The sequence below is a fragment of the Leucopleurus acutus genome, assembly GCF_964270905.1.
Source record: "Leucopleurus acutus genome assembly, chromosome: 4".
NCBI classification, from domain to species: domain Eukaryota; kingdom Metazoa; phylum Chordata; class Mammalia; order Artiodactyla; family Delphinidae; genus Leucopleurus; species Leucopleurus acutus.
The window spans coordinates 140,120,349-140,147,025 of NC_139146.1; the positions used below are offsets into that span (position 1 = coordinate 140,120,349).

The window sequence follows — 26,677 nt, forward strand, 5'->3', positions numbered from 1 at the left end:
AGTTTCCGAAAGAGGACCTTCTGCAGTGGTAAAGACCACTACAAAAAGCTTTCTGTGCGGGCTCTCAGGTTCCGCGACAACTCCTCCGTTCGGTAAGTCTCTTGGCATGGAGGCTATCGCTCGCCTACCCTTTGATATTATCCGAGCGCAAAAGGAGCGCGCACCACTGCTGCCTTCCACTAGCTGTAGGGCTTCCGAGGGAGAGGGGAGTGGGACACGGGAAGCAGCAACCGAGACCCAGCTTCCGAAGGAAGTGACGTCAGAGAGCGCGCCCCCTCGCCTTGCCAAACAGATTTTTGATTCGTCGGCTACAGTTTAATCCCGCCTCCGGAATGCGTCCGCCCTCGGGCGGCCTGTAGGGAAGAGTGGGGCGCGGCTCTGTCCACAAGCGTCGGGGCTGTCGCTGTCGACGTTTGCTTGCGGGTAGCGATACGGTCCCTTAGCATGTGAAGGGTGTGCGCTTCCAAAGAATGAAGGGAGAGGGAAATCGGGAGTTTGAAGGGCCGGAAAACGAGTTGTGGTTCTGCCACTTGGTGGCTAGAGAGCGTGAGCATGTCGCTTCACCTCTTTAAACCTGCCTTACCTCAGTTTTCCAAAGACGTCGCTGAGCGCTCTGAAATGTGGGGAGAGGCCAGGGCGAGGTTGCTGCAGGTGCTGTCAGCCCCACGGTGGTGAGCTGAGGACGATTTTAAGAAGTCCGTGGTGTTACTGGATTTCACTGAAATATTTTGTGTTAAAATTCGGGACTTTTTCTAGAGATATAAAGAGGATAGCGACAGAAGACTTTCTCACTTTATTTTTCTTTGTTTTAAATCTTGCCCCGTCTCCCCAGCCCGGCCCAGCCCAGCCCTCTCTGCCTAAGGGCCTCATAGCTGAACCGAGCTATGCACATTTGGCCCGCGCGTTTTAAAAAGGGTATTCTTTATCACCGTCAGGTCATTTAATTCCATTTTGCAGTTATTCCGACATTCATTTGGATCTTTCTGTAAGGGAGGCTGTGTCATAAATTATGAAGACTTTAGCCCAATCAATAAAACCATGAATTTTTTTTTTTTTTTTAACTTTTGGCCGGTCACTCATTATGATGTATGTCCTCCTTGCCGGCAGTTGTGCTAAGAAGTGGGAATACAAGGACGATTGAGATACTATTTTTTAATGTATTTATCCCATACCAAATTGCCTTAGTCATCCTTATCCAGTTGTTAATTTTATAAGACCATCAGATAACCTGGATCTGCAACTAAATGAAACATTTTTGAAAAATTCAATGCCCCGGTAAACTAAATTTCACGCAGTTATTTCTATAATTGCTACAAAATTTGTTGAACGTGGTGAATGAATGAAAATGAGCTGTGAGTATCACTGCATGTGAGGGAGGAATGCAAAACTCCATGGAGTTTATACTTTGCTTAACAGGTTAATCCAAACAAGCGAGTACATAGTGAAATGCTTATTGTATGTTGTAGGCAGTAGGAGTTGGTACGTATCTTTGTATGTAAAGTATGCTGCAAGCAATAATTTATAGGATCTCAAGCTAGCATCATTTTTGTTGTGCAATGTGCAATGTATCTAGCTTATTCAAAGCTTAAAAAAATTCTCTCACTACAGTGCATTTTCTTAATTGGGAATAACTTTAAAAATAGTAGTGATAATGATGTTGACTAGCTCATGACCTTTTGTATTTGATAGGCTGTTTAAAAACATTAGTATGCAATGATAAGCAAATTAGATTTAACTTAGACTTCTTAGATAGGAAAGGCGAAAGCTCCCCCTGGTGTGCATAAGCTGTAAAACATTGCTATACTTTTCTAAAATTTTCACATGATAAAGCAAATCAACACTTGCAGTTTGGAACAGAGTAGAGAACTAGCAAAAAATGCCACTGATAATAGAAATATTCTCTCTTAGAATATTAATCACTGTTTCATGAAGAAAGCAATTTGTTTCCTCTGAATTTTAATTGTGCCTTTTAAGTTTGCACATTTAGCTTAATGGGCAGGTTTAGCTTATGTTTTCTCCACCCTATATTGGTTTGAATACATTTATTGCCCATTTTTATTAACGTACTATCTATGGAAAGGAAATAAAATTGATCCTAGGGGTCACAATATATAGTTAAATTTTTTCTTCTGATCTTTTCAGGCTTACTGTGTTTCTTCTGTCTCCTGTTCCTTAAATTGAATGCTAACCTTATTTTCCAGATTAAAAAAAAAAAATTAGTGAATGCACTCAAGGTTATACATTTACCCTCATTTACCTTTTTGGCCTGTAGTTCTCTCTTCCTGTTATTTGTATCTAAATGCTCGGACATACTATTTTTTCATTCTATTTTTCTGTCTGGATTCTGAGTTAGATTCTGAGGATGTCTTCTAATTCATCAGTTACCTCTTGGACTCCAGGTAATCTGGAGTTTGTCTCATACGTTGAAATTTTTATATCTTCATTTCCTGGTTTCCAAATTGGTTCTTTTTTACACATTCTTGTTTTCCTATTTTTATGCCTGCTTTTGTGTCCCAATTTCCTGTTTTGTTTTTATGGTTATTACTCTTCATGAGCTCTGAAAGATTTCAGCCAAACTTATTTTAAAGTCATTTTCACATTGCTCTATTCAATTTTTATAGAGTGAATTTATCTCCTGCTTGTTGATTTAGCTGGAGTTTTTTTTCATCATTTCTTTTTGTAATTTTGCTTTGCAGACTCATCTTGAATGGAATTATAACTTTCCTTTCCAAACTACTGATTTTGTGGTTTCTCCCACCCATGACCCTTTTCAGTGCTTCAGCCCACAGCAGAGCTTATATATGTGGTTCAGAATTCTAATCATGTAATAATATAAGTTCATATGTCACCTCATGCTGGACCCAGGTTGTAGCCAAGAGGCTGTGTCTGTTTCCTTCAGGTTTCCCCCAAGTAGTCAGTTTTGTATAAGCTATAGTCTATAATTTTATCTGTTTTCAGGCTTTTTTCATGGAAAGAGGAGCCCCACCCCTAACACTAGTTTAAGGGTTCGTCTTAAACTGTCTCCCATCTTTCTCTCTCTTGTATTCGTCTTCTCTTTACTTTAAAGCTAGGAAAACTTCTAGCTGCCTTTACACAGAAGACCCAGTTCTTAACCTGGATTTTGAGAGGCTGTACCTTTTTTGTTTCCCCTTTTTATATTTTATCTACTGTTGTCATATGTTTCAAGATTGGGAGGCAGAGTGCATCAAAACATGAACTTTTGGCAATGATCTCTAGGAAGTCTGTCCCAATTTTTTTGATGCAGAGGCATAAGAATAGAACTGGAGCTATTTTTTTCTCCTTATGTTTCAGTGACACAGGTCTTTTCAGAGCCCTCCAACAGCAGGGTTAAAGCAACACAACTCTTTAACATTCTTTGGAAACCCTCATTTTCTAAATAAGACTTTGGATTTCTGGGAGATGGTAGAGTTTGATGTGGGTTGGAATCTTAGCTCCATCACTTCATTTGTCTATTCATTCAAGTATTTTGAGGACCTGCTTTGTGTGACATTTGCTCTAGGTGCCTTGTTTCTTAGGAATTATTTAATAGCTTTCTAACTTTGGGCAAGTTCTTTAACCTTTGTACCTCTTCCTTTGCAAAGTAGGTATATACTATCTACTTCATAGGGTTTTTATGAAGAGTAAATTAGATAATATTTTTTATTAAGCATAATAAGAATTAATGTTTGCTCTATTTTCATTACTTTAAAAAGTCCTTTGTAATATCATATTCACTCATTTGTTTATTCTACCAGTGTATAATAAGCATCTACGAAGTGCCAAGCACTGTATTAGTATTGGCAATATAATGTTGGGCAAAATCAGACTTATCCCTTACCCAGTGGAGTTTCCAGTGTAGAGTCAAAGTTGAGTTGTTATTTCTAGGAGATGTTCTCCCTAAGGAGAATTGTTTGGTTGGTGGCGTAAGGAAAACTTGTGAATTCTTACTTGTATTACTAAATGATTTTTTTCCACTCTTAGTAATTTTGTGACCTAGTAAAATGCCAGGGCTTTTGCTCCAGCCCCTAAAGCACACATCTTAAAATTTCTTGTCTTTCAGTCAAAATTCAGTAAACTTTCTAAGTTTGCTTTGGTTATCCCCATATGTCCTGTTATATCATTGCACTTTTAAAGAAAGCAAGAACCATATAATAAAACTACTGCTGAAATTATGTTCTGCAAAGGTTTTTTCCTTCCATTATCTGAATTGTGGGGATTGTTCTTTTTTCTTTTAGATGTTAGCTTCTCTGCACAGACTTGTTAGCTATCTCTGTAAGAGGGAAGAATCACGTATTTTTCTATAAGGCCAATAGAACATTTGCAAGCTTCATGCTTAGTCTTTGGTAGGGATAAATAACATACATTCTTAAGCTTTGATGTTAAGAATCAATTAAAGAGAAAAGATATCTCATATTTCTAGCCCTTTCTGTAATCTGAAAGCAAGTTCAGTTTTAGGCAATGGATATGAAGATGTGGGTGTTTAAATCCAAATAAAGATGTTTGAGTTGGCCCTAAGTATTCCACAGCTGATTACAGAGTCAACTTATGTATTTTGTTTTTCAGCTGTGACTTAAGTGGAAAATTGACAATTACATATTTACAATGAAATATATTGGGGTGGGGGCAACCAAAGTTGTTCTCTGCACTGGCCAAAAGATAGAAATATATAGCATGTCTGTTGTCAAAACCCAATTGTTGAGGGTACGCCCAGATAGTGAAAGTAATATTTTTCTTGTATGGACAGCATTAAAGACAAGTACAAAAAGGTGTCTTCCATCTCTTTTAAAAAATAGTATATATTTTTTATAAAACTATATTTTCATTATATAAAATTTTAAAAATGCAGAAAGCCATGGGTGGGTCAGAATTAAAACATGTGTGTATGTATTTTTTAAAACAAAATTGGACATTATTGTTTTTTGCTTTGATTTTCTTATTTAACATAACCATTTCCCTTTATCATTAAATAATTTTGGGAAACAGGATTTTTCTTGGCTGCTTAGTATTCCAAGCCAGTGTTATCGATGACCTTTAATTTATTTTTAGTCCCCATTTGCTGACATTCAAGTAGTTTCTAATTTTTTATTGTTAAAAATAACAACAGTACATATATCCTTTTGCATTAATTTTGTGTGTATTTCTAATTAATTTACAGGAATTTATTCTAAGGAAATAAATTACTATGTGAAAGAGTATCACCACCATTTTAAAGCTCTTCAAACATTATAGGTCTGAGTAATTTTCTGGAAAAATTGTGCCATGGCCACCAGTACTGTATGAAAATATCCCATTTCATCAAATGATCTTTGCCAGTAAATGACAATTAATTGCCCAAATTTGCATTTTTATTCATTACTAATATGGTTTAATTTTAATCACATCCTTCAGTTTTTTTCTTACTTTTTTTGTGTTTGTAAGTCATCTGTTCATTTCAAAGTTGCTTTTCAATTTTTCAGAGGCATCAAATAATGTCATCTGAAATATTGCCAGCATTTAGTGAGACTTCTAATGTTGAAAGAAAGCAAGACTTAAATGAAGACCAAGAGGAGAATCAGAAACCAAGATTAGGTGAAGGGTTTGAACCGATATCTAAACGGCAAATGAAGAAGCTAATGAAACAGAAACAATGGGAAGAACAAAGAGAACTCCGCAAGTATGTATCAGAATGCATGTATTCTACCCCTATTCACAGGGGTATATTCCAATATACCCCTATTGGAATGTTGGACCTTGCAATAGCCCTTTGACATATTAAAAATAATTGTGTTAATTAAAATTCGGGTCTACATATTGTTAGCTAACATTGTCAATTGGCTACTAAAACTGAATGTGTTTTATTTTTTTAGCAGTGTTGATGAATTTACACTGTACACTTTTCTCACCCAGAACCTATTGTGAGTAGGAGCACAATTTCTAAAATAACTGATTTACAAAAGGGATATAGTTAGCATCCATGTCCTAGATATGGAACAAAAATAACCACCTCAGAAAGATCAAATTTGGGCCTAACATTGATTTTGCTAGAAGAACTATTGCAGGTTTTGGTGAGAGCAGTTAGGCTGACGCTGTCACTGTATAAAGACAGAATTTACTAGAAGAAAATATTGTTGATGCAGATGAGAGAAAAAAATATGACTTTTATTTCACAAACAATTTTACTTTTAAATAGGAATAGTTTTTAAAAAACCATTTTATTTTTATTGAGGTATAGTTAATTTACAACGTTGTGTTAGCTTCAGGTATACAGCGAAGTGATTCAGTTATATATATATGTATAAGTATGTACATGTATATATATTGTTTTTCAGATTCTTTTCCATTATAGGTTATTACAAGACACAGAATATAGTTCCCTACGCTATACAGTAGGTCCTTGTTTATTTTATACATAAGTAGTATGTATATGTTAATCCCAAACTCCTAATTTATCTCCCCACTCCCCTGCTATCCACTCTCATAACCATAAGTTTGTTTTCTATGTCTCTGAGTCTACTTCTGTTTTGTAAATAAGTTCATTTATATCATTTTTTTAGATTCCACATATAACTGATATCATAAGATATTTGCCTTTCTCTGACTCACTTCACTTAATATCATAATCTCTAGGTCCATCCATGTTGCTGCAAATGGGAATATTTCATTCTTGTTTATAGCTGAGTAATTTTCCATTGTATATATATACCACATCTTCTTTATCAATTCATCTTTCGATGAACATTTAGGTTGCTTCTGTGTCTTGGCTATTGTAAATAGTGCTGCTATGAACATTGAGGTGCATGTATCTTTTCGAATTAGAGCTTCCTCCAGATATGTGCCCAGGAATGGGATTGCTGGACCATATGGTAACACTATTTTTAGTTTTTTAAGGAGCCCCATACTGTTTTCCATAGTAGCTACACCAATTTACATTCCCACCAACAGTGTAAGAGAGTTTCCTTTTCTCCACACCCTCTCCAGCTTTTGTTTTTTGTAGACTTCTTAATGATGGCCATTCTAACTGGTGTAGGGTGATACCTCATTGTAGTTTTGATTTGCATTTCTCTAATAATTAGTGGCACTGAGCTTCTTTTCCTGTGCCTCTTGGCCGTTGCGGACCACAGGCTGCAGATGCGCAGGCTCAGCGGCCATGGCTCACGGGCCCAGCCACTCTGCGGCATGTGGAATCTTCCCAGACCGGGGCACAAACCCGTGTCCCCTGCATCGGCAGGCGGACTTTCAACCACTGCGCCACCAGGGAAGCCCCTGTCCATTTTTTGATTGGGTTGTTTGGTTTTTTTGATATTAAGTTGTATGAGCTTTTTGTTTATTTTGGAAATTAATCCCTTGTCAGTCACATCATTTGAAAATATTTTCTCCCACTCCATAAGTTATCTTTTTATTTTGTTGATGGTTTCCTTTGCTGTGCAAAAGTTAGGTCCCATTTGTTTATTTTTGTTTTTATTTCCATTACTTGAGGAGATGGATCCAAAAATATTCCTTCTATTTATATCAAAGAGTGTTTTGCCTGTATTTTCCTCTGGGAGTTTTATAGTATCTGGTCTTACATTTAGGTGTTTAATCCATTTTGAATTTATTTTTGTATATGGTGTTAGAGAATGTTCTAATTTCATTCTTTTCCATGTAGCTGTCCAGTTTTCCCAGCACCACTTATTGAAGAGACCATCTTTTCTCCATTGTATATTCTTGCCATCTTTGTCATAGATTAGGTGACCATAGGTGCATGGGTTTATCTCTGGACTTTCTATCCTGTTCCATTAATCTATATTTTTATTTTTGTGCCAGTACCGTACTGTTTTCACGACTGTAGTTTTGTAGTATAGTCTGCAGTCAGTGAGGATGATTCCTCCAGCTTCATTCTTTTTTCTCAAGATTATTTTGGCTATTCAGGGTCTTTTGTGTTTCCATACAAATTAAAACAATTTTTTTCTAGTTCTGTGAAAAATGCCATTGATAATTTGATAAGGATTGCACTGAATCTGTAGATTGCTTGGGTAGTATGGTCATTTTAACAATATTGATTCTTCCAATCCAAGAATGAGGTATCTTTGCATCTGTTTGTGTCATCTTCAGTTTCTTTCATCAGTGTCTTAGAGTTTTCAGAGTACAGGTCTTTTGCCTCCTTAGGTAGGTTTATTCTTAGGTATTTTATTCTTTTTGATGAGATGGTAAATGGGATTGTTTCCTTAATTTCTCTTTCTGATATTTCATTCTTAGTGTATAGAAATGCAACAGATTTCTGTGTATTAATTTTGTATCCTGCAACTTTACTGAATTCATTGTTGAGCTCTAGTAGTTTTCTGGTAGCACTTTAGGATTTTCTATGTATACAGAATTATGTCATCTACAAAGAGTGACAGTTTTACTTGTTCTTTTCCAATTTGGATTCCTTTATTTATTTCTTTTTCTTTCTGCCTGCTGTGGCTTCGACTTCCAAAACTATATTGGATAAAAATTTTACTTCTTTTTATATGGTTATAAATGTAACTCAAAAATCATGTAGAAGAATGGTAAAAGTAAAATTTATCGTAACTCTCAAACTCAGTATTTTAAAAGTTTTGTAAGTATGTTTAACATGCTACCAATGGTAAATAAAATTATTAGTATAGTTTGAATTTGTGTAAAAAGTACTATACTGTTTTTGCAAACTCATTTATTATGTAGAGCTTTTAGATAGATTATATATAATTGCTGATATCTGACTTTTTTTTTTTTTTTTTGCGGTACGCGGGCCTCTCACTGTTGCGGCCTCTCCCGTTGCGGAGCACAGGCTCCGGACGTGCAGGCCCAGCGGCCATGGCTCATGGGCCCAGCCGCTCTGCGGCATGTGGGATCCTCCCGGACCGGGGCATGAACCCATGTCCCCTGCATTGGCAGGCGGACTCTCAACCACTGCGCCACCAGGGAAGCCCTCTGACAATTTTTGATCCATGGAAGTGGCAATTTTGTTATGGTTTAGTCTGCTAATTTTTAAAAGTAATTGTTTCTTTGTCTATTTAGAAAAGTATTGTAAATGTATGAATATACAAATAATGAAAAGTTATTTTCAATTACTAATTTTAGACAAAAGCGGAAGGAAAAACGCAAGAGAAAGCAATTAGAGCGACAGTGTCAACTGGAATCAAACTCAGAAGGAAGTGACAGAAAACGTATTCGAAGAGACGTTGTTTACAGCCCACTCCGCCTTATCATTGACTGCAGTTTTGATAGCTTGATGGTATTAAAGGTATCGTGAATCATTGTCAGAAAAATCCTGTAACTGAACTAGGCTGAATAATTTTTGCTTTAATATGTAATATGACTTTGATATAACTTTATGTACTAAAATGCATCTTTTTTTCTTTTTAATTGTGGTAAAATACATGTAATGTAAAATTTACCATCTTAACCATTTTTAAGTGGACAGTTCAGTAGTGCTAATTACATTCATGTTGTTGTGCAGCCAGTCTCCAGAAGTCTTTTCATCTTGAAAAACTAAAACTCTATCCCCACTGAATGAACAACCATTTCCATTCCCCCTCCCTCAGCCCTTGGCACCACCATTCTACTTTCTGTCTCTATGAATTTGACTACTCTGTGTACCTTATGTAAGTGGAATCCTATAGTATTTGTCCTTTTGTGACTGGTTTATTTCACTGAGCATTATGTCTTGAAGGTTCACCCACATTGTAGTGTGTGTCAGAATTCCCTTATGTTTTAAGGCAGAATAATATTCTAGTGTATGTATAGACCACGTTTTGTTTATTCATTCATCTGGTGTCCATCAACATTTGTGTTGCTTCCACCTCTTGGCTATTTTGTTCTTTTGTGTGTGTGTGTTTAAAATTTATTTTATTGAAGTATAGTTGATTTACAGTGCTGTCTTAGTTTCTGCTGGGCAGTAAAGTGACTCAGTTATACATTTATACATATTCTTTTTCATATTCTTTTCCATTATGGTTTATTACAGGATATTGAATATTGTTCCCTGTGCTATACAGTAGGACCTTGTTGTTTATCCATTCTATGTATAATAGTTTGCATCTGCTAATCCCAGACCCCCAATCCATCTGTCCCCCACCCCTCCTCCCCTTTGGCAACCAAAAGTCTGTTCTCTGTGTCTGTGAGTCTGTTTCTGTTTTGTGGATAAGTTCATTTATGTCATATTTTTAGATTCTACATGTAAGTGACAACATACAGTATTTGTCTTTCACTCTCTGACTCACTTCACTTAGTATGATAATCTCTAAGTCCATCCATGTTGCTGCAAATGGCATTATTTCATTCTTTTTTATGGCTAAGTAGTATTCCATTGTATAAATATATCACATCTTCTTTATCTGTTCACCTGTTGATGGACATTTAGGTTGCTTCCATGTCTTGGCTGTTGTAAATAGTGCTGCTATGAACATAGGGTGCATGTTTTGTTTCGAATTATAGTTTTCTCTGGATATATGCCCAGGAATGGGACTGCTGGATCATATGGCAACTCTATTTTTAGTTTTTTGAGGAACCTCCATACTGTTCTCCATAGTGGCTGTACCAATTTACATTCCCACCAACAGTATAGGAGGGTTCCCTTTTCTCCACACCCTCTCCAGCATTTATTATTTGTAGATTTTTTGATGATGGCTATTCTGACTGATGTGAGGTGATATCTCACTATAGTTTTGATTTGCATTTCTCTAATAATTAGTGATATTGAGCATCTTTTCATGTGCTTTTTAGCCATCTGTATGTCTTTGGAGAAATGTCTGTTTAGGTCTTCTGCCCATTTTTTGATTGGGTTTTTTTTTTATATTAAGGTGTATGAGCTTTTTGTTTATTTTGGAAATTAAGCCCTGGTTGGTCGCATCATTTGCAAATATTTTCTCCCAGTCCATACATTGTATTTTCATTTTCTTCATGGCATCCTTTGCTGTGCAAAAGGTTATAAGTTTGTTTAGGTCTCAATTGTTTATTTTCACTTTTATTTCTATTGCCTTGGGAGACTGACCTAAGAAAACATAGGTAGGATTTATGTCACAGAATGTTTTGCCTATACTCTCTTCTAAGAGTTTTATGATGTCATGTTTTGTATTTAAGTCTCTAAGACATTTTGAGTTTATTTTTGTGTATGGTGTGAGGGTGTGTTCTAACTTCACTGATTTACATGCAGCTGTACAACTTTCCCAGCACCACTTGGTGAAAAGACTTTGTTTTCCCATTGTATATTTTTGCCTCCTTTGTTGAAGATTAATTGACCATAGGTGCATGGGTTTATTTCTGGGCTCTCTATTCTGTTCCAGTGACCCATATGTCTGTTTTTGTGCCAGTACCAAACTGTTTTGATTACTGTAGTTTTGTAGTATTGTCTGAAGTCTGGGAGGGTTATGCTTCCAGTTTTGTTCTTTTCCTCAGGATTGCTTTGCAAATTCTGGATCTTTTATGGCTCCATATAAATTTTAGGATTATTTGTTCTAGTTCTGTGAAAAATATCATGGGTGATTTGATAGGGATCACATTAAGTCTGTAGATTGCTTTGGGTAGTATAGCCATTTTAACAATATTAATTCTTCCAAGCCAAGAGCATGGGATATCTTTCCATTTCTTTGAATCATCTTCAGTTTCCTTTATTGATGTTTTATAGTTCTCAGCATATAAGTTTTTTACTTCCTTGGTCAGGTTTATTCCTAAGTATTTTTTTTTTGGTTGCAATTTTAAAAGGGATTCTGTTTTTACATTCCCTTTCTGAAATTTATGGTTAATGTAAAGAGATGCAACTGATTTCTGTATGTTAATCTTGTATCCTGCTACCTTGCTGAATTCATTTATCAGTTCTAGTAGTTTTTGTGTGGAGTCTTTAGGGTTTTCTATATATAGTATCATGTCATCTGAATATAATGACAATTTTACCTCTTCCTTTCCAATTTGGATACCTTTTATTTTTTTTTGTCTGATTGCTGTGGCTAGGATTTCCAATACTATGTTGAATAGAAGTGATGAGAGTGGGCATCCTTGTCTTCGTCCAGTTTATAGCAGGAAGGCTTTCAGCTTTTCACCAGTGAGTATTATATTGGTTGTGGGTTTGTCATAAATAGCTTTCATTATGTTGAAATATGTTCCCTCTATACTCACTTTCATAAGAGTTTTTATCATGAATGGATGTTGAATTTTATCAAATGCTTTTTCTGCATCTATTGAGATATCATGTGGTTTTTGTCTTTTCTTTTGTTGGTGTGGTGTATCATATTGATTGATTTGCATATGTTGAACCATCCTTGTGACCCTGGGATGAATCCCACTTGGTTATGGTGTATGATCTTTTTTATGTGTTCTTGGATTCAGTTTGCTAATATTTTGTTGAGAATTGTTGCATCTATTTTCATCAGAGATACTGGCCTGTAATTTTCTTGTTATGGTTTGTCTGGTTTTGGTATCAGGGTGAAAATGGCTTCATAGAGTGTCTTTGGGAATGTTCCCTCCTCTTCAGGCTTTTGAAAGAGTTTGAGAAGGATTGATATAAGTTCTTCCTTGTATGTTTGGTTGTTATTTAAGTCTAACTGTTCTATTTTATCATTTATGATATCTGTTGCCTTACTGATTTTCTGTCTAGAAGATCTGTCCATTGCTGTGAGTAGGGTGTTAAAGTCTCCTACTATTACTGTTTTCCCATCAGTTTCTCCCTTAATGTCCATTAGTATTTATTTTATGTATTTGGGTGCTCCTATGTTGGGTGCATATATGTTGAGGAGTGTAATATTATCTTCTTATATTGATCCTCTCATCATTGTATAGTGTCCTTCTTTATCTTTCTTTATGGCCTTTGTTTTAAAGTCTGTTTTGTCTGATATGAGTATTGCAACCCCCACTTTCTTGTCATTTCCGTTTGTATGAAATATCTTTCTCCATCCCCTCACATTCAGTCTTTGTGTGTCTTTTGCCCTAAAGTGGGTCTCTTGTACGCAGCATATTGTAGGCGCTTGCTTTTTTATCCAATCTGCCACTTTAGGTCTTTTGATAGGAGCACATTGACATTTGAGGTAATTATTGATAGGTATGTATTTATTGCCATTTTAAACCTTGTTTCCCACTTGATTTTGTATTTCTTCTTTGTTTATTTTTCCTTTTTGTATTTCCTTTTGTGATGTGATTTTTTTTTTGTATTATGCTTGTGTTCTTTTTGTTTTCTTGTGAATCTGTTTTTGATTTGTGGTTACCCTGTTGTTCAAGTATGTTAACCCCTTCCTATATCTACTGCCTTTAAACTGGTAGTCATATAGGCTAAAACACATTAAAAAAAAAAACCCAACATTTTGTTACTCTCCTCCCCCACATTTTATGATTTTGATGTCCTCTTACATATTCATGTTCATCCTTTTGCTGTTCATTGTGGTTATCTTGCTTTCACAGAAATTTTTTTTCTTTCTTTTTTTTTTTAATCTGTATACTGGCTTATTTAAGTGATTTACTTTCCAATTGTGATTTTCTCTTTCGTATAGATTCTTACTTCTCTATTTAGACAAGACCTTTTAATATTTCTTTAAGGATATGTTTAGTATTGCTTTTTTCTTCAAGTTTTTGCTTGTCTGAGAAATTCTTTCTCTCTCTTTCTATTCTAAATGATAAACTTGCTGGGTAGAGTATCCTAGGTTGCAGATTTTTCCCTTTCAGGACTTTGAATGTATCTTGCCATTCCCTTCTGGCCTGGAACATATTTGTAGAGAAATCAGCAGATAGCCTAATGGGGGGGTTCCCTTGTAATTAACTCTTTTTTTTCCTCTTGCTGCCTTTAGAATACTTTCTTTATCTTTTACTTTTGCTATTTTTTAATTATAATATGTCTTGGTGTAAGTCTGTTCGGGTTCATTTGTTTGGGACACTCTGTGCTTCCTGTATCTGTATAACTGTTTACTTCTTTAGGTTTGGGGAGTTTTCAGCCATAATTCCTTCAAATATATTTTCGATTCCCTTTTCTCTTTCTTCTCCTTCTGGGATCCCTATTATGTGTAGATTGGCCTGCTTTATTCTACCCCATACATCTTATATTGCTTTAATTTTTTTCACTTGGCTTTCTGTTTGCTGTTCTGATTGTGTGATTTCCATTAGTCTGTCTTCCACATCGCTTATTTGTTCTTCTGCATTATTCAATTTGCTGTTCGTTGACTTTAGCTCAGCTTTTGTCTCAGCAAATGAGTTTTCTAATTTTTCTTGTCTCTTGTTTATATTTCCTAGTTCCTTTTCCTGGTAATCTGCATTTCTTACTTCCTTCAGTATTTTCATTATCTCCTTTTTGAACTTGATGTCTGTTAGACTGAAGGAGTCTGTTTCATTGTCTTTGATTGGCAATTTCTTGATCTTTTCATTGGGAGTGGTTCCTCTGTTTTCTTCATTTTACTTATGGTTCTCTTACTCTATGAGTTTAGGAGAAACAATTGTTTCCTAAATAGTTGGAGATATTTTTATGTGGGAATGTCCCTGTGTAGCCTGCATGGGTTTAATATTTTTGGTGAGAGCGCTGTTTTTTGTATGGATACCTGCTGTTGTCTCCTCGATAGGGGGTGTGACTGGGGTTGTGGTGGCCAGAGCCTGCACTGAATATTGAGCAGGGCCTCCTCTTTGCTCTGTGGTTGTCACAGCCCTATTGGAGGCAAGGTCTGTTCCCCAGTTGGAGTAGAAGCCCCTAGATCCATTTCTGAGCTGTAGTGTGAGGTAAGCAGTATTGGAGCACTCCCACTGGGAGAGGAGCCACTGAGTATTCCTCTGCCAGAGCTGTCCGCTGAGAAGTGTGCTCTGTCATGTCATCTGTCACCCGTTGTGCAGGCTCACAAAGTACACTGTTGTGGGCACTGCCCTCAGCCTCACCTCAACCATGGGAATGCAGGCAATTGGCCCTGTTTTTCCTCGGGTGCTGGGTTCACAAAGCCACCAGCGCAGATCCGCTGGCGCAGATCCACTGAATTCAGGTACCAGGACCGCAGTAGTTGCATACCTGAACCTGCCGTGGGAGCTATGGATGGAGCCCAGACCCTGGCCCAACTCCATATGCACACACCCACAAAGCCCACAGCTGCTAAGGCCAGACCCGCCCCAGCCATGGGAGCACCCGTAGCCCACTTGGATGTTCCGCAGGAACTGAGTTTACAAAGCTGGCAGCAGTGGCCTAAACCCACAGATCGCACAGCCACAGGGAGAGGGCTCAGATATCAGCCCTGCTTCGTAAGTCACACGGCCCCTGGGGATCAGCTCTGATTTCAGCCCCGCCTCTGTGTGTGGACAACTTGCTGGCACTGCGTGCTCCCAGAGCTCGTGGAGGCAGCACTGAGCCTGATGAGAGCTCACTGAGAAAGAAGGAGCTTTAGCAGGCACTGCCCCTTAACAGTGGGGTTTCAGTGGCAGCAGCACACCTGCTGTGAGTGTGCCAAGAGTGAGGCTGCTATGGCGGACCCTGCCCTTCCCTTTGTGCACCCCTTAACAATGGTGCTTCACTTCTGTGGCAGGCCCGAGCCACAGTCCAGCCCCTTCAGGCTGTCTCCGTGCAGCCAACCCCAGTCCTCTCCCTGGGTCTGTCCTCTGAAGCCCGAGCTTTAGCACCCAGCCACCATACACAAAAGCAAAAGCAGATCTCAGACTGGGGAGTGCAGGGCGATGGCAGGGACCATTTGTGCAGGTCTCCGTCTGTTCTGCCTGCTGCAAACCAGCTGCTGTGCTCTCCTCTGAGCCTCTGAAGCTCCCTTTCTGTCCCAGCTGATCTCCCTGCCAGTGAAGGGGCTTCCCCGGGTGCAGGAACCTTTCCTCTTTCACTGTTCCCACCCAGGGGCTCAAGTCTTGTCCCGATTCCTTTTTTTTCTTTCATCCTACCCAGTTACATGGAGATCTTTCCTGCAGTTTTGGGTGTCTGAGATCTGCCGGTGTTCAGCAGGTATTCTGTGAGAATTGTTCCACATGTAGACGTAATTTTGATGTATTTGTGGGAGGAGGTGAGCTCTGTGTCCTTCTATTTTGCGATCTCGATTGGAGCCCTCTAAAATGCATCTTTCTTTATAATTTTTTGTTGGAGTATAGTTGATTTATAATGTTGTGTTAGTTTTGGGTGTACAGCAAAGTAAATCAGTTATACATATACATACATCCACTCTTTTTCAGATTCTTTTCCCATATAAGCCATTACACAGTATTGACTAGAGTTCTCTGTGCTATACAGTTCATCCTTATTAGTTATCTATTTTATGTATAGTAGTGTGTATATGTCAGTCTCAGTCTTCCAATTTACCCCTCCCCCACCTTACCCTCTGGTAACCATAAGTTTGTTTTCTACATCTGTAACTCTATTTATGTTTTGTAGATAAGTTCACATGTACCCTTTTTTTAGATTCCACATATAAGCGATATCATATGATATTTATCTTTCTCTGTCTGACTTACTTCACTCAGTATGACAAACTCTAGGTGCATCCATGTTGCTGCAAATGGCATTATTTTATTCTTTTTTATGGCTCAGTATTATTTTATTGTATATATGTACCACATTTTCTTTATTCATTCCTCTGTCAGTGGACATTTAGGTTGCTTCCATGACCTGGCTATTGTAAATAGTGCTGCAATGAACATTGGAGTGCATGTATCTTTTTGAATTATGGTTTTCTCCAGATATATGCCCAGGAATGGGATTCCTGGATCATATGGGAGCTCTATTTTTATTTTTTTAAGGAACATACATACTGTTCTCCATAGTGGCTATACCAGTTTACATTCCCACCAACAGTGCAGGAGGATTCCCTTTTCTCCACATCCTCTCCAGGATGTATTGTTTGTAGATTTTTTAATGATGGCCATTCTGACTGGTGTAAGGTGATACCTCAGTATACTTTTGATTTGAATTCCTCTAATAATTAGTGATGTTGAGCATCTCTTCATGTGCTTTTTAGTCATCTGTATGTCTTTGGAGAAATGTCTTCTTCCCAATTTTTTGATTGGGTTGTTTGTTTTTCTGATATTGAGCTGCATGAGCTGTTTGTATATATTAGAGATTAATCCCTTGTCAGTTTCTTCATTTGCAAATATTTTCTCCTGTTCTGAGGGTTGTCTTTTCATTGTTTATGGTTTCCTTTGCTGTGCAAAAGCTTTGAAGTTTAATTAAACTTAAAAGGTTAAGTTTTAATTAAACTTTAAGCTTAATTAAACTTAAAAAGGTCCCACTCGGACTTCCCTGGTGGTCCAGTGGTTAAGACTCCACAGTTCCAATGCAGGGGGGCGTGGGTTTTATCCCTGATTGGTGAACTAAGATCCCATGTGCATGGCCAAAAAAAAAAAAACTGAAAAGAAAAACAATAATTTGTTTGATTTTTGGTTTTATTTTCATTAGGAGGTGCATTGAAAAAGATCTTGCTGCGATTTATGTCAAAGAGTGTTCTGCCTATGTTCTCCTCTAAGAGTTTTATAGTCTCCAGCCTTACATTTAGGTCTTTAATCCATTTTGAGTTTATTTTTGTGTATGGTGTTAGGGCGTGTTCTAATTTCATTCTTTTACATATAGCTGTCCAGTTTTCCCAGCACCACTTATTAAAGAGACTGTCTTTTCTCCATTGTATATTCTTGCCTCCTTTAGGTGACCATAGGTGCATGGGTTTATCTCTGGACTTTCTATCCTTTTCCATTGATCTATATTTCTGTTTTTGTGCTAGTACCATACTGTTTTCGTGACTGTAGCTTTGTAGTATAGTCTGAAGTCAGGGAGCCTGATTCCTCCAGCTGCGTTTTTCTTTCTCAAGATTGCTTTGGCTACTCAGTCTTTTGTGTTTCCATACAAATTTAAAAATTTTTTGTTCTAATTCTGTGAAAAATGCCATTGGTAATTTGATAGGGATTGCATTGAATCTGTAGATTGCTTTAGGTACTATAGTAATTTTGACAATATTAACTCTTCCAATCCAAGAACATGGAATATCTTAGATCTCTCTCCATATGTTTGATTTCTTTCATCAGTATCTTACAGTTTTCTGAGTACAGGTCTTTTGCCTCCTTAGGTAGGTTTATTCCTAAGTATTTTTATTCTTTTTGATGTGATGATAAATGGGATTGTTTCCTTGATTTCTCTTTCTGACCTTCTGTTGTTAGTGTGCAGGAATGTGTACTCCACCCAGCAAAGCTCTCATTCGTATTAGATGGAGAAATCGAAAGCTTTATGCAAAAGTGAAGGGAAATCAGCACCACCAAACCAGCTTTAAAATGCATCTTAAAATTAAGTTTTTCAAAATCTGTTACCCTAAATTAAAGTAGCTAATAAGTTGCTTTTATTTATATGTATATGTATAGACAGAGGGAAAGACAGATACTCTAAGAGATTATGAAACTCAGTAATTGCATATTAATCATAAAGAGCTGTGGGGAGTTTGTTATTTATCCTAATCAAAAGGAAGAAAATAAGAAATATGATTGGCTTAATAGAATTATTTCTTATTTAATAGTTTGAGAAACCTGGTTGTTTAAACAATGCTATTAAAAGGAATATGTTTATAACCTTTGGTAGTTATAAAAATTGTAATAGCATGACTATAAGAGAGTTCTTTTTTTCTTTTGTTGTCTCTTAAGAAGAGTGAAAGTTTTCCTGAACTTGCATTTTAAGTGGCTACAAAATGTGAAATAATGGGTCACTTACAGAGTATTGACTTATGGTAATTATTTTATTAGTATGTAAGAAAACTGAATGGAAATTATCAGAAAGGACTTGTATTTCAATCTAGTCATCCCTTCTGCTTATTCTGTTCCACTCGGATTGTGGAATGGCCATAGATAATTTTGAAAATATTGCTTTAAAAATTTCACTCTTTTATAGGACATTAAGAAACTTCATAAGCAGATTCAACGATGTTATGCAGAAAATCGACGAGCACTGCATCCTGTGCAGGTATGTTTGGGGAATTTAAAACAAACTTCCAATTTCCTTTTATATCTTCCTTCGGAAAAGGCATAGGTAATCCTCGTTGCTTTTATAAGAAAGAGTCTTACAAGTAATCTTTCTTAGAGAACAAAACGCTATTTGTAAAAATGTTTTATTTTTCTACAAAAATAAAATATTTTAAACATTTTTTCATGTCATTCTCAAACACATTGTGCCCATTCATCATTAGTCATATACACACTGACCTATTCACTGCTGTGTAGCTGAACATCTTCATTAAAGGACTTATGCATATTTCCATACCAGTTTCTCAGCTCTCAATTCCTTCCTTTCTGGGGAATGGGGTAACTGCCCCTGGCTGATATGTGCCATTGTGTCTGTTGGCTAGATTTTTTCTACTTAAAGGATATTGAGTCACTAATAATTTTGAAAGGTACTTTATTAGCTAGAATGAGGAAGTGATTTGTGAGACTAGTTGGCTGCTCTTAAGAGTAGGGTCATTTTTCTTACTGAATTTGTTTGAATTCTAGGTGACCTAAAAATTAATTCTGGCTCACTGATGTTAAAAACCAGAAAATCTTAATATACTTTTGGTTAGATATTTTCTTCTTATCAAGTGATAGTAATATTATATTTTTACATTCTATATTCTTCTCACCCTTGATTAGATTTGAAATAGGTTTCAGGGTTTAGAGTCAAAGCAAAATTATGAAGATTTTGGACTGGTAAAAAAATAACTGTAGTGGCAAAAGAAGGGGAAGGGAAACTTCACATGGAAGCAGGAAGTTTATAGTAAAGTGATCATTAAACAAGAGGCAGATTATAACTGCTTAGAAAACAGGATGAAAATGTAGATGGAATACAGAAGTTAGTGGGTTAGGAGATACACAAAAATACACGTTGCTTATACCACAAATTTATTCTTGCACGTTTAAAGCATGCCATAAATTCATTTTTTTCCAGAATGAAAATATTTTGTCTTTCATTGATAATCAGATGAGTGTATGAGGGAATAAAATATTGACTTTAATAGTCATTTGCTCTCTCTTTCTATACCTGCTAATCTCTCTATCAGTTTTACTTGACAAGCCATGGAGGCCAGTTGAAAAAGAACATGGATGAAAATGACAAAGGATGGGTCAACTGGAAGGTAACTAAAATAGATTAACTCTCACATAATTCAAGGTATTTTTATGCTTAAAGGTCTACATGTTTTACCTAAGTTCTACACAATGCTAATAAATATAAGAGTCAGCAGCTACAAACCCTGCATATCACTGTACCTAAGTTTACCAGTGGAAGAAGCTAAGAGCCTTGAGATATAGTCTGTACTTGCTTTCATGAAATCTCACTTGCTATTTTACTGCCAACTTTAAAACATATTTTTTTAAAAAGGAAAAAATTTAAAGGTCGGTATGCAGTCTCTACCTAGCAAACTGGCTATACATTATTTATAAGAGTGAAGTCACTCTAAAATTTGGAAATGTACTTGCATTCTCTTTCTTCTAAATCTGTGCTATACCATATGGTGTCCACTTCCACATGTGGCTGCTGAACTCTTGAAATGTGACTGGTCTGAGTTGAGATGTGCTATAAATGTCAAATAGACATTAGTACAAAAAAAAAGAGAGAGAATGTAAAATATCTCCTTAAAATTAAAAAAACAAATTAATTTATTAAAATTAATTTCATCTATTTCTTTTCACTTTTTTTCATGTGGCTATTAGAAGATTTCAAATTATATATGTGGCTCACATTTTTTTCTATTGGACTAAACTACTCTCAGTCATTTGCAAAGATTACTAATAGATTGGCTTTAGTACCAGTCCCTAAGGAACCTTAACCCTATTCTACTCAGAGAAGTAGTGGGTTATTCCTACACTTTTTTCCTTTCTCCAAGCCAGTTCTCACTGTGATAGACTTTCCCTGTCTCACTCACTAATCCCATAATGACTGCATTTAATTTATTAATAGTCCATAGTATAAAACATTTTCAAAGGTTTTTTAAGTTTTAAAGTACAATATATTTACCAAGTTTTATGTTCATGCCTATTTTTCTAAGAAATAATGTAATAAGTTAGAATAGGCATACGTTCAGCTATTTTGTGGCTTGTTAAATTTATTATTTCATACCACCAGTTTTCCAGAGAGATGTGAGTTGGCTGGTCTCTAATTATGCACATTCCTCTTGGGGCCCTTATTCAGCATAGGGATCAAGTTTATAATATACCATTTTCCAGAAAAATGGCTGTTTATTAATCAATAAGGTATACATCTTAGGTGAGAGGTCTCCGCTTCATTTTTGATTTCCACAAAAATTATTGAGAAATGCCGTCTGAGCCTGGCGATGGATGCATCTTCCTTTATTCTTCTGGTGCAATTTGCAAAATTCTGACTGCCAACTGTTGTTCAGTCTTGTACCTCTGACCTGACAGTTTTGGTGAAGAAGATTTCAAATGTGTATCTTTGTGGAAGCAGATGCATGGAATTTATTAAATCTGTAAGCCCTTTCCTTTAGATGATTCATGTAGATGGAGAAGGAAGTAATTGGAGAAGGCGTTCTTTGGCTGGAGAACAAAGTGAGCAAATACATGACAAAAATGCATTTGTTTTGTTGGAACAGAGAAAGATAGGTTACTGCTATATTCAGGAAAGAATTACTAAGTTAAGGAGTTTGAATTTTATTCTACAGATAAAGATAAAACGTGATAGTGTTTTCAGAAAATGAGTGCACCATCCGTGTGTGGAAGTAAACTGGAGAGATCTGAGGCTAGAGACAGGGAAATAACGTCAGGAGGCTACTTAAATAATTGAGATGTGAGGTGAAAAGGTGTTGGAGTAGTAGATTCTAAATAAATAATACATTGTTATAATATTCTTTCAAACTTCCTTTCATATATTTTTTGGATGGGTTTGTCTAGGGAAAAGAAAATAATCATTTTTAGCCAATTTTCACAAAATCCTATTAATAACATCTTTCCCCTTGTGTTTTAAAGGATATCCACATCAAACCAGAGCACTATAGTGAATTCATACAGAAAGAAGACCTGGTTTATCTTACATCAGATTCACCTAATGTACTAAAGGAATTAGATGAATCAAAGGCCTATGTGATTGGAGGATTAGTAGATCACAACCATCACAAGGTACTATTAAGTTTTTATTTTTGCTTTTGCTCATACTTAAAATTGATATATCAGTTTTCTTGATAGTAATATCAGTTTTCTTGTTAGTAAATACTGATAGTTGATGTTTGAGTGCCTACAATATTTCAGTCACCTTTCTAGCTAAGCAAAGCATTTTGCATATATTAGTTTGCTTTATCCTCACTGCAACCCAGTGAGGTCAGTGCTATAAAAATTTTAAAAATAGGGCTTCCCTGGTGGCACAGTGGTTGAGAGTCCGCCTGCCAATGCAGGGGACGCGGGTTCGTGCCCTGGTCAGGGAAGATCCCACATGCCGCGGAGCGGCTGGGCCCATGAGCCATGGCCGCTGAGCCTGCGCGTCCGGAGCCTGTGCTCTGCAACAGGAGAGGCCACAACAGTGAGAGGCCTGCGTACCGCAAAAAAAAAAAATAAATAAATTAAAAAAAATTAAAAAAATAAAGCATGCAAACTATTGGTTGAGAAGTTTAGCTCTTCTTCCTCTTTCACTGTCTTTTTGCTCTTTCAGTCCTGATTAGACCCAGGCTTTAAGGATTTTAATTTTGAGAAGAGAGAAAATTTATATTCAGCATTCTTTTAATTGACAGAAAGGGAAGAATAAAATTTATAGGCAGTTGAACATTTTTTTCAATTCAGGTTTTTATTTAATTTGTGTTTGCCATTTGTGCCTCTTAGTGTTATGTAATTGAAACATAGTTTTATCTTTTAAAGTCATGGGAAGAATGATGATGCTTCTCTAGGAATTCAGTTTGTGTACTTTAAGAGAGAAAGGCAGTGTGGAGTGATGAGACGCTATTTGAGTCAGGAGGCATGAGCCAGGTTTTTCCTTTGGTTCTGCCACTGAGGAACTTTGTGATGGGACGGAGAGCATAATGTCTTTGGTTTCCTCATTTGTAAATTGGTTAAGACAAATGCCAGCAACATTCTAACTATACTTATTGTCAAGAGAATGTTTCCAAATTAGTGGTTAAACGTACACACACACTTTTTCAGATTATATTCTCTGAACTAAGGTCTTTCCTAAAAATTATTTATTCTTTCATAGACTTTAAATAATGTAATGTTCTAGCCCAAGTCACAGTGTCTTTGTTTTAGGGACTCACGTATAAACAAGCATCAGAACATGGAATTGATCATGCACAGCTCCCTCTTGGAAATTTCGTGAAGATGAATAGTAGAAAAGTTTTGGCAATTAATCATGGTAAGCTATAAGGGGATAAACTGAAAATGTACCTGAGTGAACACTGTGAAAAATAACATTACATTTACATTTTGGACAACTAGAAAATATACACCTTTGGAAAACACACAATTTGGGGTACAAAATTATAAAATGTCATCATTTATGATTTTTTTGAATAATATATGCATACTTTACAAAATTTTGAAAATGTACAAAAGTATAAAGAAAAATAAATAGGTGTAATTTTACTATGCAGAGATACTTTGTAGAAAGTTTTTGGTGTGTTTTCTTCCAGTTCTTTTCCTATGCATATATAATATTATTTATTACATAATTGGATTCTTACTCTATTGCATAAAATGTTATAAATCCAGGGTGTTTCCCCCCTATTTATTATTATATTTATTGAATCACTGTTAGTGGCTATGTAATTTTCCATCATCTAAATACACAATAATGTAACCATTCTCCTGTTGTTATTTTTTTTCTTTTTACTATTGTAAATATCATTGTAAGAGACATCCTCAGACTTAAGTCTTTGCCTGGAGTTTTGCTTTTTAAAAATTTTTCAGTAGAGATTTTTGTTAGTACACATAATTGGGCTTTTAAATTTTCTCTATAGCAGGCTCTAGGGAGTTATAGAAACAAACTTATTGATTCAAGGAATGAACTTCTTCTAAGACTTTTGCTAAATTAGTGGAAAGTACTTTTCTATCATAAAGTAATCCAAATTTCCCCCAGCAGTGTATTAAAGTGAAAGGACATCGAAGATAGTATTTAAAAAAAAAAAAAGCAGGCAAGACACTCCCTAGAGTGAGTGGCACTATATAGGAAAGATAGAAGAAATTTAGGTTAACACTAACCCTTTTTTTTTCTAGTTTTATGTTAGCACATAAAGGATAGAGAAGTGGAAGGAAAAAAGAATAGGAAGGAAACAAAAAAGGTCCTCTGTCTATTATAATTGACAACAGATAATGGTAAACCTCTGAGTGCTTAAGAACTGAAATGAGAAAAAGCTACAAAAGAGGTAGCAGCGTTGAGAGCCTTAGGCATATTGGCTCTGACAGCTAATACAGGAGAAAGAAGTAATAAGAACAAAGTAGTTACTAGGACATACTAGCACTCTTAACACAAAAGCAGTGTGTTTTAAAGCATGCACCATTGTGATGAACTAGGTTAAGAAACACATGGAGTTTGTCTTTGTTGCAGTGTTTGAGATTATTCTGGAATACCTAGAAACAAGAGACTGGCAAGAAGCATTTTTCACTATCTTACCCCAAAGAAAAGGAGCTGTTCCCACAGACAAAGCCTGTGAAAGTTCTTCACATGACAAGAAGTTCACCAGAGTTGAAGGTGGATTGAACAGTGATTCCAGTGAGGAGGAAAATAGAAATGAACTAGATTCACCACATAAGGAAGAAAAGCAGGATAAAGAAAATAGCACTGAATCTACAGTGAACTCTATACTACACTAATGTCATTTTTTTTTAAGTTTAAGGAAAATTAGGAGAAAATATAGAATTTCATGCAATATTTCATAGAATATTTGAAATGGAAGAAACTTTCATTTTCTCTTATTTCTGTTGTGAATTTTTTAAACTTTCTTTTTTTAGAACTAAGTGATAAAAGCACTAAAAAAGCATTTTTTTGTTTTTGCATAAGATTTAAATGTGTAATTTAAAAAATAATTTTCTAAGCCTCAAATAAGCATTTCTTGAGAATTTTACCTTATTAGTAAACCTTCATTCTCTTTTATTTACAAGATTGCATTCTTCAGAATGTGCCTTCTGACCTTTCAGTTTTATTATTATATGTTTATATCAATGTCTTTCTGATTTATTGCTTACTTATTTATGGAGGCAGCTATCCTGAAACTCCTTTAAGTCCACCAAAATGTTCTGTATGGGTGGTTACCTATTTGCAGCTTTTATATTCAATTTAGTTACTTCAAAGGAATATAGTGATTCTAGGAATAAGTGTTGGATTGAGAAACTCAAGAATTGATTTCTTTTGGACTACGGAGCCCATCTCTGTTCTTCCTTTGTAATGCCTTTGTGGTTCTAAAGCAATCACTGAAGAGTTAAGACTCTCTTTAATATATTTTCTTAATTTCAATAATGATGGTAAATTATTTCAATTACAAAATTTAATTTTTCAGGCTATATTATTTTAAAAGGCTGTTGAAGGATCAATTTTGTCATTACCCAAATTTAAAAAGAAACAGTTCTTAAAAAGAAAAACAAAAACGTAGCTCTTAGCAGCTATTCTTTTCCTTCCATATGTACTTCTTTACAATAAAATATATTGGTTCTTAAGCAAATAAAGTTAACTTTATATGTGCATCTGTCTACTATCATATAATAATATTCAAGCTAATGTAAATGTATGTTTCTATAAATAATATAAGCATATATGAAAATATGCATGTAATTGTATATACATCTATTTGTCCATATCATGTATGATTCTGTTATTAATCAATGATAATAGGATTGAGTTGCCATATATCTGTTTTATTTGTGTGAATGATTGTGCTGAATATCACTAAGGAATTTAAATTTCATAAAGTGCAAAAATCCATAACTCAACATTTGTATGAAGGCATTGGCAAGGGAAGATGGGGCTTGAAAAAGATATTTTAGTTCCTACCAGTAAATGTAGAGCAATTACGTTTAAAGTGATTATTCTCTGTCACAGCTAAAGTAACATTTCAGAAGCCTTTTCTGAGTTTGCATAATTAAGTTTCTATTCTTTTTACTCATTGGCATCTCAAATTATATATATATATATATATATATATATTTGGTAGAAAGTTCATTGAATTTAACATTGATGTTCACTGTCTCTTACATTGCTTTATTCTTAGTGATCTTTATAGTTATCCGTCTAAGGTCTGTGAGCAACATATGTAAACAAAGAAAAGCCCCCGCAATGGTAGAAGAACAAAGCTTAATGTCTTAAGTTGTATCTTTCAAAGTTCCAGGTTTTTCTGAGTAAATCTAGTTGGTGGCATGGAACATTATGCCTTTTCCTTAAATTACTCCATATGGAATAAGGCACAGTTTAATATTGAAAGGTGGAGAAAGATCATTACAAGCACTACAAAGTTTAATTTTCACCGATTATAAAAGCCCTGTAATTGTTTCCTAGGGCTGCCGTAACAAACTGTTGCAAACCAGTGGTTTAAAACAACAGAATTTGTTACTCTTTAAAAAAACAAAAACAAAAAAAAAGGACGTGGAAAAATGCTCAAAATCATGAATAATTAGAGACATGCAAATCCAAACAACAAAGAGGCATCACCCATCATGAGTCAGAATGGCCATCAGCAAAAAGTCTACACACAAGAAATGCTGAAGGGGTGGTGGAGAAATGCATACCCTCCTATGCTGTTGGAGAGATGTAAACTGGTAACAGCCACTAAGGAGAACAGAACAGAGGTGCCTTTAAAAAGTAAAAATTCCATATGATCCT

At 35.8% G+C, this 26,677-nt stretch overlaps 1 protein-coding gene across 1 annotated transcript; it reads left to right on the top strand.

Annotated features, from left to right (window-relative positions):
• Positions 1–25,915, top strand: TRMT10A (tRNA methyltransferase 10A). Its single transcript, XM_082837564.1, has 8 exons — positions 1–92; positions 5,457–5,653; positions 9,061–9,223; positions 18,791–18,862; positions 19,932–20,006; positions 21,853–22,002; positions 23,116–23,221; positions 24,413–25,915. The coding sequence occupies exons 2-8, from the start codon at positions 5,469–5,471 to the stop codon at positions 24,676–24,678; spliced, it is 1,017 nt and encodes a 338-aa protein (XP_082693690.1). The 5' UTR covers positions 1–92; positions 5,457–5,468; the 3' UTR covers positions 24,679–25,915.
• Positions 25,916–26,677: the final 762 nt, after the last annotated feature.

Bases quoted from the DNA above. Each gene is read 5' to 3' on its own strand.
- TRMT10A (XM_082837564.1), top strand. From the start codon at position 5,469: ATGTCATCTGAAATATTGCCAGCATTTAGTGAGACTTCTAATGTTGAA. The intron at 20,007-21,852 runs GTAACTAAAATA...TGTGTTTTAAAG, and splicing joins AAGGATGGGTCAACTGGAAG to GATATCCACATCAAACCAGA. The intron at 23,222-24,412 runs GTAAGCTATAAG...TCTTTGTTGCAG, and splicing joins AGTTTTGGCAATTAATCATG to TGTTTGAGATTATTCTGGAA.